Source organism: Hemitrygon akajei, chromosome 23, assembly GCF_048418815.1.
Source record: "Hemitrygon akajei chromosome 23, sHemAka1.3, whole genome shotgun sequence".
Taxonomy (NCBI): domain Eukaryota; kingdom Metazoa; phylum Chordata; class Chondrichthyes; order Myliobatiformes; family Dasyatidae; genus Hemitrygon; species Hemitrygon akajei.
The window spans coordinates 38,244,477-38,260,217 of record NC_133146.1 but is presented as its reverse complement, the minus strand read 5'-3'; the positions used below and the strand labels follow the sequence as shown (position 1 = coordinate 38,260,217).

At 38.2% G+C, this 15,741-nt stretch overlaps 1 protein-coding gene across 3 annotated transcripts in view; it reads right to left on the bottom strand.

The window, feature by feature from the left end:
* Positions 1-7,470: 7,470 nt before the first annotated feature.
* tbc1d12b (TBC1 domain family, member 12b) overlaps positions 7,471-15,741 on the bottom strand; it is an 85,312-nt gene continuing 77,041 nt past the window's right edge. For all 3 annotated transcript variants that reach the window (XM_073027446.1, XM_073027447.1, XM_073027448.1), the window contains one exon: positions 7,471-9,271. In XM_073027446.1, the coding sequence (XP_072883547.1) occupies positions 9,203-9,271 (69 nt within the window). In that variant the 3' untranslated portion in view covers positions 7,471-9,202. The remainder of the gene's footprint in view (positions 9,272-15,741) is intronic.

The window sequence follows — 15,741 nt, the reverse complement described above, 5'->3', positions numbered from 1 at the left end:
GTATTTTGGAAAGTCAAACTAACTGAGGACTTACACAATGAATGGTAGGGCACTAGTGAGTGTGATGCGACTGAGGGACATATTGACAGCAGAGTCACAGGTAGACAGGGTTGTGAAAGAGGCTTTTAGCATGCTGGCAGGGCACTAAGTATAGGAGATGAGACTTATGCAGCACATGTACAAGTTGTTGGTAAGGCTATGTTGGCACCGGAATGTGTGGTAACACTTGTGGGCCGTCCCCAGTTCATCGCTGTGTATGTTGGTTATTAACATATTTTACTGTATGGTTTGCTATGCAAATGATAAATAAATCAATCTAAATCTTGGAGTACAGAAAGGATGTGGTTGAACTAGAAAGAATGCAGAAAATGTTTGAGAATGTTGTCAGGACTAGAGGGCCTGAGTTACAGGGAGAAGTTGGCCCAGCTAGATCTGTATGGCTTGAAACAAAGGAGAATGAGAAATATTATAGAAATATGACATAACTTACAGAAATGTTTAAATTTATGAGTTATAGGTAACACTTTTCACCCAAGGTAGGGAAATACAAAACTAGGAGCCACAGATTTAGGGTGGAGGGCAAAGATTTAAAAGCAACCTGAGGAGTAATGTTTCCACACAGAGGGCAATGAGTATATGGAACAGAAGTGATTGAGGCAGGTACAAAAGTATCTTTAAGAAGCATTTAGTCAAATATTTGCAGAGGCAGGTATTAGAGTGATATGGGCCAAATGCAGAAAATCGGAACTAGCTGTGTGTACCATAGTCAGCATGGACTTGTCAGTCAAAGGGCCTCTATCTGTGTTTATTGTTCTAACTCTATCCCATTCACCAATCCTCTCCCCCACATTTCAGCTTCCATTTCACTCTCACTTACCCTCTTACAGACCAGTTCATTCCTGTTTGTCATGAGTCAGTTCACTTCCAGTCGTTCTTGAATAAGCAGTGGCCTCTCTGTTCTATCCAGTGGCAAAGGAGACCTGGAGGAAGGGAAATTCCCCTTCACTGTTATTCTAGTGTTTACTGTTCTGGGAAATACACGTAGACCATTACAGTTTGTCCAGCTTTCAGCTCCCCCACTGTGGCTGGCCTGCAGAATAAATGGACTCCTTAGTGTTGAAAAGGTAAAATTGATTAGAAAATATAAACTAGCTAACAGTACTGGGTTGCTGCCTGCCCGTGTAAAGTTTTCAGGAAATGCCTTTCAACTCTAACGCTATTCCATTTTGATGCTTTATCATTGTTTTGGTTTTCATGGCATTGACAGATTATAAATAGTCAAGGGCGGTCAGTGAATGACCACTTTACAGGGTTACTTAATGAGCTGGAGTTAGCTAGTGTACCTAGCTGGAAACCCAAGATGAGTTTATTGATGAATATTATATCCAAATTATCATAAGTTTTAAAATCAGATGTATGCTTTAAATCACCAGAATTATTAATTAAAAAGCAAAACTAATTTAAGTAATGACATGGACAAGAACACAAGAATTCTTCTAATACAATTTGTAAACCTGTTGCATTTGCATTGATTTAATTTTAATAGGCAATAATCTGATTCATATTTTACAGCCCAAATATAATGTATATGTATATACTTATGTTCTTTTTAACCAAATGGTGAGATTTTGAGTATAAAGCTACACAAAATTGTACAAAAGCTACACAAAGTTGTATGTAAAAGATTCCCTGAACAAACTCATGTTGCTGGGGATAATGCAGCAACATGGAAAGAGGATTGGTTAGATAATAAAATAGAGTAAGCATAAATAGCTTATTTTCAGACTGAGAAGCCAAAACTAGTGAGATATCATGGTAATCAGTGTTCAGGCCTCAATTGCCTGCCGTCTATATTGAAGGAAATAAGTATGTCACAGTTTACTATTATTATGAAGATAGATGTGATCAAAGGTTTTGATGAAAGCAGAAAAAAGACCTGCACAGGGATATGTATAGATTGACTAAACAAACATTTGGCGGTAGTATTAGTATGGAGAAATTTGACTTGCACTTTATAGAAATAGCAAAATATTGTTTGAATAGCTGGAGACCACAAAGTACAATACTGAAACATCTGCATATATGAAGCACATAATTAACATAAGATTGTTATGGATTCAGGCAACAATAAATATATGAGTTAGCTAAGGGTTTTTATAACAAATAACACGTTTATTAAACACTGAAAACAAACCCCCCAAAAGTAAACAAATCACTAACGTAACCGGAAATCAGCTACTGTGCGGCAGCTTAAACAGTCCTTAAAGCAATGTTGCAAGAACACTTTTTTAAAGTAGTATTGCCAAAAGTTCAAAATGCTCACAGTCCATTTAAAAGGAGAGACTTTTTAAGACGATTTAAATTCTCTTTCACGTCGTTTTGCTTCGGTTCCCCAAAGTCGAACTTTTCCCACGAAGAATTTATGGAACAAAACGGCTTAAAGGCACTGACCTTTCCTTTACCACCATTCTCAATCCTTTCTGGTATTTCCCAGGGATTAACACGAGAATAGTCAACGAAATCCTTCCGAATAAGGATCAAACAAGGTCGAACCCATTTCACCGTTGAAATCGATTCTCCTCGATCTTTAACTCCCGAACTCCGATCTTCACTCTCCACTGATTCTCAACTCGCAGTATTGTAAAGAAACTGCTGGCAATGACCTTTTAAACTTTAGGCATTAGATAAAACTTCATCTCTCAACTAAACTGTATCATAACATTAAATCACGCAGTGGCATGAAGTCAACATTGCAAATCCAGCCACGAACTGCCCCTCCTCACAGGGAGGGGTCCTCCTTTTATACCCTGTAAAAAAAAACTGTCACATGATCTCTACTGGCGGGAAAATGATGTCACTCCACCATCACAAGACCATTACCTCAAGTCCAGTATAGCTTCAACCCCAGTCACGTGACAAGGGTCAATATGGTAACAAGATGTTGTGGAAATTTGCAAGGCATATAAAACAATGACATAAACGTACCTAAACTACTACAGATAGCAGACCAATCTTCCGCAGAGTGAACCCATGGAAAGTGTTTGGTCAATATGGTGTCCCCAGCCATGTCTTCAGATCCTGCTCTGATCATATGGCAAGAGTATCTGCAGACATTTTTAATCTCTCCTTGCTCCCATCTGAGGTTCCCACCTGCTTTAAGACCTTGGAGACAAAAGAAAGTTCCATACTATAATGACTATTGCTCAGTGTGTTTGACATCCACCACCATGAAGTGCTTTGAGAGGCTGGACATGGCACACATCAACTTCAGCATCACAGGAACCCTGACCCACTGCAACTCACCAATCACTGAAACAGGTCCACAGTACATGCCATCTCCCTGCCCAACACTCATCACTGGAGTATCTGGATAACAAAGACACTAATATTAGACCCCAGTTGATTAACTAAATCTCTACCTTTAATGCCATAATTCTAAATAAACTCATCTCCAAACTCCTAGACCAAGGACTCTTTATTTCCTTCTACAACTAGATCCTTAACTTCCTAACCAACAGATCATAGTCAGTAAGACAGACAGACATACTTTATTGATCCCGAGGGAAATTGGGTTTCATTACAGTTGCACCAACCAAGAATAGTGTAGAAATATAGCAATATAAAACCATAAATAATTAAATACTAATAATTAAATTATTCCAAGTGGAAATAAGTCCAGGACCAGCCTATTGGCTCAGAGTGTCTGACACTCCAAGGGAGCAGTTGTAAAGTTTGATGGCCACAGGCAGGAATGACTTCCTATGATGCTCTTGGTGGAATGAGTCTCTGGCTGAACGTACTCCTGTGCCTAACCAGTACATTATGAAGATGGCATGCAACTTGGAGAGCTTCCTCTGTTCAGACACCACCGTTAAGAGTTACAACATGCTATAAAATGACAGGACAGGTTATAACATGCTTGTAAGGCTAAGTACAGCTCCAATGCTATATTTAAGTTTTCTACAACCATCAGGCTCCTGAACCAGCATGGATAACCTCTGGACTACACCTTTATTCCTTCTACCAAAGTGTATGACTGTACACTTCCCAACACTATATTCCATCTGCTACTTCTTTGCTCATTCTCCTAGTCAAAGTTCCTCTCCAGCCTCTCTGCTTCTTCAACACTATCTGCCTGCCACCTATCATGGTATCATTAGCAAACTTAGCCACAAAACCATCAATTCCATCATCCAAATCATTGACATATAACATATAAGCAGTCCCAGCACTTAGCCCTGGGGATCACTAGTCACTGGCACCCAACCAGAATAGGACCTCTTCATTCTTACTCTCTGCCTCCTGCCAATCAGCCATTCTTCTATCCATGTTAATACCTTTCCTGTAATACAATGGACTCATATATTGTCAAGCAGCCTCACGTATGGCACCTTCTGTCAAAGGCCTTCTGAAAATCCAAGTAAACAATATCGACTGACTTTCCTACTTTATTATGTACCTCCAAGTACTTTGAAACCTCATCCTTAATAATAGACTTCAACATTTTCCTAACCACTGAGGTCAGGATAACTGGCCTCTCATTTCCTTTGTCTCCCTCCCTTCCTAAAGAGTTTAGTGACATTTGCAATTTTCTAGTTCTCCAGATCCATTCCATAATCTAATGATTCTTTAAAGATCATTATTAATGTCTCCACAATCTCTTTAGTCACCTCTTTCAGAACACTGGGTGTAGTGCATCTGGTCCAGACTTTTCAGCTTCACAAGTTTCTTCTTAGTAATCAGTTCTGCCTCATGACACTGTTGAATTTCTGGCCTATTGCAAGCATCTTCCACACTGAGGAATGATGCAAAATACTTATTACGTTTGTCCGCTATTTGTTTGTCCCCCATTACTACCTGTCCAGTGTCATTTTCCCCAATTGTCCAATATCCACTCTCGCCTCTCTTTTAATATCTGAAAGTAACTTTTGGTATCCTCCTTTATATCATTGGCTAGCTTACCTTCATATTTAATCTTTTCTTTTTTATAAATTGCCTTCTGTTGATTTGTCTTTGATGTGTAGTTTTCATTTATTCCATTGTTTCTTTGTATTTATTGAGATGCCCACAAGAAAATTAATCTCAGGGTTACATATGCTGACATATCTGTACTTTAACTATTCACTTTGAACTTCTGCCACAATTATCCTCAACACAGGTGTCTCAGAAGTCTGTATCCTCAGTCCCTTACCCTAACAAAGCAAACCAGTAACTAGGCTTCCTCAGAAGGCTAAGGAAATTTGATACAAAGTCACTGGGACACACTAATTTTCATAGATGCTTTGTAGGAAGCATCCTACTTGGATGCACTATAACTCGGTACAACCCAAGGTTGCAAAAAATTTGCAAAAAAATTGGGAAAGAATTGTGGACACAGCTCAGTTTATCACAAACACCAGCCTCCCTTCCATAGGCTCTTCCTACCTTTCCCACTGCCTTAGGAAAATATCTAAATAATTAAAGACCTTCCCCTTCCCGTCAGACTTTAGATTCAAAAACTTGCAAATGCACACCAGTCTCAAAGATAGCTTCTATCCCAGTGTCAATAGGCTCTTGAATGGAGCTATTGTATAATAAAGATGAACTCATTTCTCAATCTACCTTGTCATGTCTCTTGCACCTATTGTCTACCTGCATCACACTTACTGTAACTGTTCACTACATTCTGCAATGTTACTGTTTTTTCCTTTTGTACATATGTCAGCTTTGAAGTGATCTATATGGATGGCAGTAAAAGTTTTTCCACTGTATTTTGGTACATGTGACAATAATAAACTAAGTAATGCTAAGGGAAAGAGAGTCAAAAGGTAGAGAAGTCTTACAATTAATGTTTGTTATTTTTGAAGTTGTTATTTTGGTTCCTTGAAGTTGTTATAGCCAGAGGTAGTAGTGGGGATAAGCTCCCACAATCTACTAAATGCTCCCAGTAGTTATGTGTCATAAGTAGCCTTTGATAAGTCCAGCTCCTGGCCTTCACATGTGGCTTTGCAACTAAGCCCAGTGGAACAGTTTCTACTGACAGAAGGGGCGAAGATGGGTTTTGGTGCCTTAAAACCAGATGGGGTTTGTCAGCTGTGGTTGGCAGCACATCTAGAAAGAAAATTCTGATCACAAACTGCCACTGCCATGTGGCTATAGCTTCTGATGGGGAAGGCTTCGGGAGTAAACCCAGAGAGAATATCTGGGGCTGGAGACCCTAAGGCAGTCCTGCATTGAGTTCAACGCTGACTGGCAACTCCTGCAACACCACTGGTGTAAAACAGTTTTGGTCCCTGCCATTCCTTTGGATTGCATGGAAGGAGAGCCCTTTGGCCCACAGTGTTTCTACCAATCATAGCAGCTATCAAACTTAATCCCATTTGCTGCTACTTGGTCTATATCCTTTGACTGTTTATGTGTCTGTCTAAATGCCTTAAATCTCCTTTAAACTTACACATGTTCACCTTAAAGCTATGTCCTCTAGTATCTGATATTTTCACCACCAGGAAAAATAAGACTACCGTATCTTTGCTTCTCATTTTTATGTACTTGAATTAGGTCACTCCTCAGCCTCAGATACTCCAGAGTAAACAGTGGATGTTTGTCCAACCTATCTTAATAAAGCTCAATCCAGGCAAAATCGTGGTGAACCCCTTCAACACCCTCTGCAAACCCTGTAATACAGCAACCAGAATTACATACAATACTCCAAACATGACCTAACCAAACTTTTATACAGCTGTAACATGCCTTCCTGACATTTACATTACTGGTGATGAAACTAAGTATGGTATTCATTTTTTTTTTTACTTTATTTTTCTTATGTTGCCACTCATCAGGGAGCTATAAACCTGCATCCTAAAATCTGTCCATACATCAACCTGGAGGAATAATTGTAAAATACTTGGTCGCACATTTAAACTAGATTAAGAATTTTTTTTCTTAGTTGGTTAATTGGCTGCATCATTAGGTTAATAGTATTCCCAAAAGTACTTTTTGGTGGCAACTCTAACAAATGGATCTGAGCAAATTATTTGCCAGCCTAACAAACCGTAAAGACTAACACCCAAAGGACACATAACCCATATTTGTTGGACCACTTTGCATTAAGTGTTATGCAAATACAATGGAAATTCAAAATTTTAGATGTGCTAAGGATCTCAACATAATTAATGAAACCAGCATCAGAGGTTTTTAATGTTTGATAAACCACCTATAGGTGGGAAAATATACCAAAGACATTTTACCCAGTTTCACTTTTTGATGACAAAAACACGGTTTTGTGGAAACTTTCACTAATCAGCCCAACACAAAAATAATTATTAGGAATGGTTGTCTTGCAAGAAGAAATATCAAAGTACAAAGCCGAGATTGTGAACTGAGTCATTTTGCTTTTTCAAAAATACCAGTACCAAACCTTTCTCATGTTTGGACTACAACAATGAAGATAAATCCATTAAAAATTATGCAGAACTAAAACAAAAGCACACATTTGAAGGCACTTGACTTCATACTTTATTTACATATGAAATTGATGTCTAGTGGTATCTGTGGACTGTTTCCTTTCTATTTACAATTTGCATATACATTGCATTTGAATTCAATATGAAATCTGTACAATAGAAAGTAAGATAAAGAAATTCATTTAACTAAATGTAAGGGTATATAAATAAAAATGTATATTTCAAAGTATTTTGCACTCCATCTGTAGTATATTAATGCTTATAGAACATGCCAATTCTTTTAATAAAGAATTCAAAACAAACTCAATGGCAAACATCTCTACAGAATTCAGTTTTATAATTCAATAATGACTTGCATTACAGGAATAGAGCTGATTTTGCTAGAAGTACAAAATAAAGTACAAATTCTTTCAAATAAAAAAACAAAAATTTAAGAAAGTTTAGCTGTAATTTGCACACTACACAAATCTCAAATTTACACAAACATCTATCACCTTTCACTTCATAAATTTCACCAGGTTAGAAAAAAAGCCTGATCATTAGCCCTCTGGTATTTAAGTGATTACTAACAAATGACTTCGCCTCCTCTTTCCATTGTGAGCAAACAACAGTTCTGTGCAATGTAATATAGTATACACTGCAATAATTCTCAGTTTTCATCACCTGATTTGAAATAAATTTTAGTTAATGCTATCAGGGTTTACATTTCAAAACTTTGTGCAAAGCACTATCATTTTGGGAGTTTTCTGTATTGCACATTATAAAACATTTACACAGTTGCTAATGTCAAGCCCCATAGCACCTGCCTGAGGACAATCACAAAGAATTTTCAGCTGAGACACACTAACTTAACTGTAGTAAGAGTATATTTGGAATTTTCTAAACTTGGACATTTCACAGTTCTACCATTCTGTCTGCAATTCACCTGTAGGTTCGGAGATTATACAACATCTACATTTCCACTGCTACAAGCACCCGAAAATAAAACAGATAGTACTGAAATGAGTTTTTAAAAAATATTTGTAGTACAGTTCAGTAATCAAAAATGCCATAGCTCAGTACTTGAATAAAAATCTTTGTGTTTCCAGAAAACATGGAAATATTAAAGAGAATGTTGTGCAATATTTTGAAACCAAGTACTTTACAGGTTAACAAATGTGGTTCTGTAAAGCAGAACGGTACTGGTTTTAATGCTCTCTCCTGTTAGGCTTTTTATCTCAGAATCTTAGAAAGCAAAACGACTGTATTAAAAAGTAAAAACCAGCTATTTCCGATGTAGGATCATCAGTAAAAAGCTACACGTAATGGAGGGCAGCAATTCAAAATCCGTTTGGTCCACTTTAGGTAGTTTCCGGGAATCAGCTGGCTTTGGAGGTATGCTGTGCACCAGAAACATGGTATAGAAAGATGGTCTATAAGTGCTCAGAAATTTTACATCTCAGTTTGCAATCAGCTAATAAATGCAGAATAAACTACTTTGCACAGGACTCCACTTTTCTTTTAATACTGACACTAGTGTAAACAATTCTTCATTTTTGCTGGGCGTAAGCCACAAGAAGCTCACCTGCACCATTATTCTTCCCATCAATGTGTGCAACACACACAGATCTTTGGGTCATCAACAGTCCAAATATATTCAGTTCTTTAACTTTAACTCTGACAACAATTTTAAACAGATGCACCGAAGACATTTCCATGTAGTACTGCTACACCATTAATTTTTAAATACTCCTGCAAGCATCAACATCTCCAAAGGAATATTAACTTTTCAGGGCAGGATTGTGATTCTTCTCAATTTCTTTGTTTTCCTTCATCAGTGACGCAAATACCTGCAGGTTATAAAAGGGAAGAATGAGGTATCATGTACAAATGATTCTGATGTTTATAAATCTAGAATGGAGAAGATTTGTATCATTATTAATATATTAATGTATATAAGAAATCAAACAAGTAAAACACCTCTAATCGTGGAACTTGGAATTCTTTCCAGAAAACCACAAATCAATGCTTTAACCAGGCATCCACTATTAATGGTTGCACTTCAACACTTTACATTATTCCAAATTCTTAAGAGAGAACCAAAAAAAATTCCTCTTTATTATGAATCTCTCTCATGTAATTATCAGAGGATGCAAGGAGGAATGATCTACCCTTGTGTCTTGGTGGTTGTAGCCCTCTGGTGGTTGAAATGCTCAATCATGAGAAGAGATTATTAACTTCAGTAACATTCTATACAAATTGTAAAAGATATTGCATGCTCCTCAAAATCTGAATCAATTTGCAATGCCATTACCCTGACCATACTCCTCTTTGCCATTAATCTGTCTATAAAATAATTCATCTGATCAACTATTACCCATCCTGGGCTGTTCACAGATCCAGGAGTACTTTTATTTAAGTGTTTTCTTAGTGCTTTAATGCATTCCAGGAATTGAAATAAAGTGAATAAAGATTAAGTCACATCACAGGAGAACAAGCAGCTGTTTGCAGAAGAATATCGGATGCATGATTTTCCAAATTAAGGCAAAACTTTAGTTATAACATTAATGACAGAGGAAGGCAAGGAAATGAAATCCAGAGGGCTCAAGGTGATACAAAATATGATGAAAAATAAAAAGAGGTAACACCTCACTGATGAGTAGTTCAGGTAAGAACATTGCTAAGTAAAAATAAGATGGGCAGTGAGAATGAAGCCCACTGTCCAGATCACACTGGTGGACTTCTGTTAACCTGCCAGTATTAGTTTCTTTGAACTTTTTAAATGTCTCATTCCCACGCAGCTGAAGAGATCTGCAGCCACACAGTAAGCAGCAAGTCCTTTTCCATCAATTGCGGTCTCCTGAACACATGTTCATATGTGCAGGATATCCATAGATCAGGCATATGTAACATGGGGAGGACCTGTACCTAAGATTAGACAGACTGGGGTGGATTTTTCTAGAAAAGACACTGATAGGAGAGATTAGAGTCAAACATACCATCTTCTAAAGTAGGTGGTCAAAAAACCAAGGGATAAAGATTTTAAGTAGGATTAGCAATGAGTACAGAAAATCTATACAGAGAATGGCAATGGTCTGGAAATTGTTGCCAAAGAGTATGGAAGAATCTGTTGCTACACTCAAAATGTGTCTTGGTATGTTGAAATTTGCAGGACTATCAATTATGTACTAAAACAATGTGATTGGTAATTGCTTTTTTTTTACTGGCATGGACATCTTAGGCTGAAATGCTGTCTTTAGGTTCAAATTTTAGAGTCACTACCTCACAGAAACAGGCCCTTCAGCCAGCTAGTCCAGCTGAACCATTAATCTACCTGGTCCTATCGACCTGCACCCAGACCAGAGTTCTCCATTCCCCTCACATCCATGTATTTATCCAAATTTCCCTTAAATGTTGGAATTGAACCCACATCCACCACTTGCGTTGGCAGCTCATTCCACACTCTCATCACTGAGTGAAGAAGTTCTCCCTCATGTTCCCTTTAACCATATCACCTTTCACCATTAACCCATGACCTCTAGTTGTAGTCTCACCCAACTTCAGTGGAAAAAGCCTGTTAGCATTTACCCTATCTATACTCCTCATAATTTTGCATACTTCTATCAAATCTCCCCTCAACCTTCCACATTCTAGTGGAAAAAAAAATTCCCTAAACTTGTTATTCTGACAAGAATATACAAACTCTGTACTCTCAAAATTTCACTTTTGAAGGCGTCCCTCTTACCAAGTACAACTTTTCCAGAAAACAGCCTGTCCCAGTCCACACTTGCCAGATCTTTTCTGATACCATCAAAAAAAAATCGGCTTTTCTCCAATTTAGAATCTCAACACGAGGACCAGACTTATCCTTCCTTTTCCACAATTACTTTGAAACTAACGACATTTTATGTTCACTACCTGCTGAGTGTTCCCCTACACAAATTTCTGTCACTTGCAATATACACAAAGTGTTGGAGGAACTTAGCAGGCCAGGCAGCATTTATGGAGAAAAGTACAGTCGATGTTTTGGGCCAAAACTGTTCAGCAGTTCTGCTGTGGCTCTCCTCTGCCCCTCCCTCCAACCCTCAAACAACAGTATCCAAAGTGGTATACCTGTTGTTGAGGAGAAGGGGCACGGGGTACTCTGCACTGGCTGCCTATCCCCTTTCCACCTCCTGACTGTCACTCTGTTACTGGAGTCATATAGACTAGGTCTAGCAGGCACATCTTCCTTCCATGAAGAACATTTGTGAATTAAATGGGTCTTTAGGACAATCCAGTAGTGTATCATCACCACCACACACACACTAGATTTTCAATTCCACATTGTTGAGGGAAATGGCTACAGAGGTACTCTATACTGGCTGCCTATCCCCATTCTACTTCCTGACGGTCACCCAGTTCTGTGATATTCTAATACATTCAGGCAACAAAATCGATATACACAGCATGTTACTTTTCTATCTCAAGCAACTTCTTGGTGCATATCCACTTCATCAAGACTGCTGAAACACGTCATCCTCTTCCATGCCCAAGTTATCTCCAGTCTCAGTCATAATAATGTTGTCCATTCTCCCCCAACCCTTCCATAAGTTAACTTACCAAAATCTTGCTGCTGTGTAAGAATCTGATAGCTCTACCGTCATTTCCATTTGTTAGCTCCCGAGTCAATACTAGTTAAAATACTGTTTCCATATCCCTCTCTGTAGTCTCCTCCAACTCTGCCACCAGTGAGACTAACTAAATGATTGCATATAAAGGGGGCCAGAGATGCTTTTGGCTCTCTGGGCCCTAAGCTCTGGAATTTCCATTCATGAAGTTCTTTGTCTTTTAATTAAACATTGGCTCCAAGGAGAAAATACCATGTGGCAAAATCAGTCTTTGTATGAATCCACTAAAGTGCTTTCAAGTGTTCCTCTACTTGGTTCTACATTAGATTCAAATTGTTGTAACTACCCTATGGCAAAATATAAAGAGAGACTAAAAAGGCAACACTTACGTAGATCTCTTATTTTCATTTTGTTCTAGAATATCAGAACTTCTATGATGTTGCTGTATTCCAAGTGACTTATCACTGATGCTGGTTTCCTAGTTCATTTAATGTCCTATGACATTAAATATCCTTTGAATAAACATCCAACTCTGATCAGTCATTCCAATTTTATCCCCTTCTACACAACTGCTTATTGCCTTTTTCCAATGACATTGCAATTTGTGTGAGAAAACTACAACTCTGTCAGCACTCACTATATAATGAAGGAAACGGAATGATTTCTGCACTACACAAGAAATCTCAATACAGAAATTCACACTTCCCCATTAGGTTGCAATTAATAAAGAAAGTCTTAACTGATACGAACTTCAACCATTAGCTGCATTATTTTTGCTGCCAAAATACCATTATTTGCACTTTGTTCAATAAGGTGCAACTTGTTAATGGTATAATAAACCCCACGATGGAGTCAGTGCTGCCCCCCAGCGTTCACTTGGCAGAAGACAAGTTCTATAGTGGCCGTCTGTAGATTGATGGCTCGAGTTTGGACTTTTTTTTAATTGCGTGGCTGAGATACCAATATGTGTTTTCTACCTTGTGCTATGTGTGACTGTTGGTACTATGTTTCACACCTTGGCCCCAGAGTAATGCTGTTTCATTTGGCTGTATTCATGAGCATTCATGTATGGTTGAATGACAATTAAATTTGAATTGAATTGAAATTGAAGTAACGACTCTCTAGCCCCAAAAAAACTAACAATATGTGGTTTAAAATAATTTTATAAAATTATAGATAAAAAAAAGATTCTTAACCCCAATGTTAATTTTATCTTTTAAAATGAAATAAAATATAGTTAGATTTCTTATTTTATGGTTTGCTTTTATTTTCAGTCTGAGTGTCCCCTCAACACTGCTCTTTCTGGTCATACAGCCTACCTGACAGAAAGAGGCTGGGAAAGGGAAAATGCATGCCACATGACCCGCTGCACATTTGTGAGATGGTTCTTTTATCAGTGACAAATATCTTGCTTCCCAATGATCTAATTATTTAAGTTATTTCATATGATACCATCTTTCCTTGTCATCCCAATTCAAAAATTATTTCATCCTGTCCTGTGCTCTCTCTCCAAACTTTAATCATTTCCTATGATTTTACCTAAAAGCCCAAAGGCTGATACATGACTTCCATTTTAATCTTGTGAATACATATTACCAATCACTTTCAAAGTATCAGTGACCAAGATGGTGCCGAGGGTGGGAGAGAGTAGTGAATTGTTTTCTTGTGCTGTGTGCTGTGTTCTGCTGAGCATTTTGAAAATGTTACTTTGGCACTGGAATGTGTGTCGACACTTGCAGACTGCCCCACCACACCCTCGGATGCGTTGATTGTTAATGCAAGTGATGCATTTCACTGTATGTTTCGATGTATACGTGGTAAATAAACTTGAATCTTGATCCCAAGACTGATAGTACCTAAACCCTCTTCTAATTGGGTAGGTGTTTGAATAAAGCAGGCATCCACTGATCACCCAATTCACTATGTGCTACTTAAGGGGATCAGAAGGCAAAAGTAAAATGAGTAAACATAAACCAATTTAGAACATACAGATTTGTTTCTTTTTTTTAAATCCGTGGTATTTTCAAATTATTCTACATTAAGATGTGAGGTCAGCAAGGTTATTCAGCATTCAGGCTCAGTATGCTGTTTAACATCTTGGTTAAATCTCAATAACAACAAAAAAAAAATTGAGTAAAAATTACTGGCTCATGTCAATTAGTTTATTGACCACACCCTGAGCTTGATTTACAGCTCAGCACCACTGTATTTGCCAGCTTTTACAACAGTGGCTACTAATAATCTAGCCAGAACCAACACTGGTCAATGTAGCAAGTCGACTGACAAACATGGGGTACATCTTCCTTGTGGATCCTTGCAATAGTAAGCACAGGTGTTGAGAATGATACTTTATTCACTTATTCTGGGCATCATCCAAATGTTTGTGTTCTGAGTACACATAGGTATCACAAACTAAATATACAGTGGCATGCAAAAGTTTGGGCACCCCTGGTCAATATTTCTGTTACTGTGAAAAGCTAAGCAAGTAAAAGATTACCTGATTTCCAAAAGGCATAAAGTTAAAGATGACATATTTCTTTAATATTTTCAGCAAGATTACTTTATTATTTCCATCTTTTACAGTTCCAAAATAACAAAAAAGGAAAAGGGCCCGAAGCAAAAGTTTGGGCACCCTTCATGGTCAGTACTTAGTAACACCCCCTTTGGCAAGTATCACAGTTTGTAAACGATTTCTGTAAGAGACTTTCAGTTCTTCTTTGGGGGATTTTCCCCCATTCTTCCTGGCAAAAGGCTTCTAGTTCTGTGAGATTCTTGGGCTGCCTTGCCTGCAATGCTCTTTTAAGGTCTATCCACAGATCTTCGATGATGTTTAGGTCGAGGGACTGTGAGGGCCATGGCAAAACCTTCAGCCTGCGCCTCTTGAGGTAGTCCATTGTGGATTTTGAGGTGTGTTCAGGATCATTATCCTGTTGTAGAAGCCATCCTCTTTTCATCTTCAGCTTTTTTTTTAAACAGATGGTGTGATGTGTGCTTCCAGAATTTGCTGGTATTTAATTGAATTCATTCTTCCCTCTACCAGTGAAATGTTCCCCATACTACTGGCAGCAACACAAGCCCAAAACATGATCAATCCACCCCCGTGCTTTAACAGTTGGAGAGGTGTTCTTTTCATGAAATTCTGCACCCTTTTTTCTCCAAACATACCTTTGCTCATTGCAGCCAAAAAGTTCTATTTCAACTTCATCAGTCCACAGGACTTGTTTCCAGAATGCATCAGGCTTGTTTAAATGTTCCTTCGCAAACTTATGATGCTGAATTTTGTGGTGAGGATGCAGGAAAGGTTTTCTTCTGATGACTCTCCCATGAAGGTCACATTTGTGCAGGTGTCGCTGCACAGTAGAACAGTGCACCACCACTCCAGAGTCTGCTAAATCTTCCTGAAGGTCTTTTGCATCAAACGGGGATTTTGATTTGCCTTTCTAGCAATCCTACGAGCAGTTTTCTCTCGGAAAGTTTTCTTGGTCTTCCAGACCTCAACTTGACCTTTACCGTTCCTGTTAACTGCCATTTCTCAATTACATTATGAACTGAGGAAATGGCTACCTGAAAATGCTTTGCTATCTTCTTATAGCCTCCTGCTTTGTGGGCATCACTTACTTTAATTTTCATAGTGCTAGGCAGCTGCTTCGAGGAGCCCATTGCTGCTGATTGTTGGGACAAGGTTTGAGGAGTCAGGGTATTTATAAAAC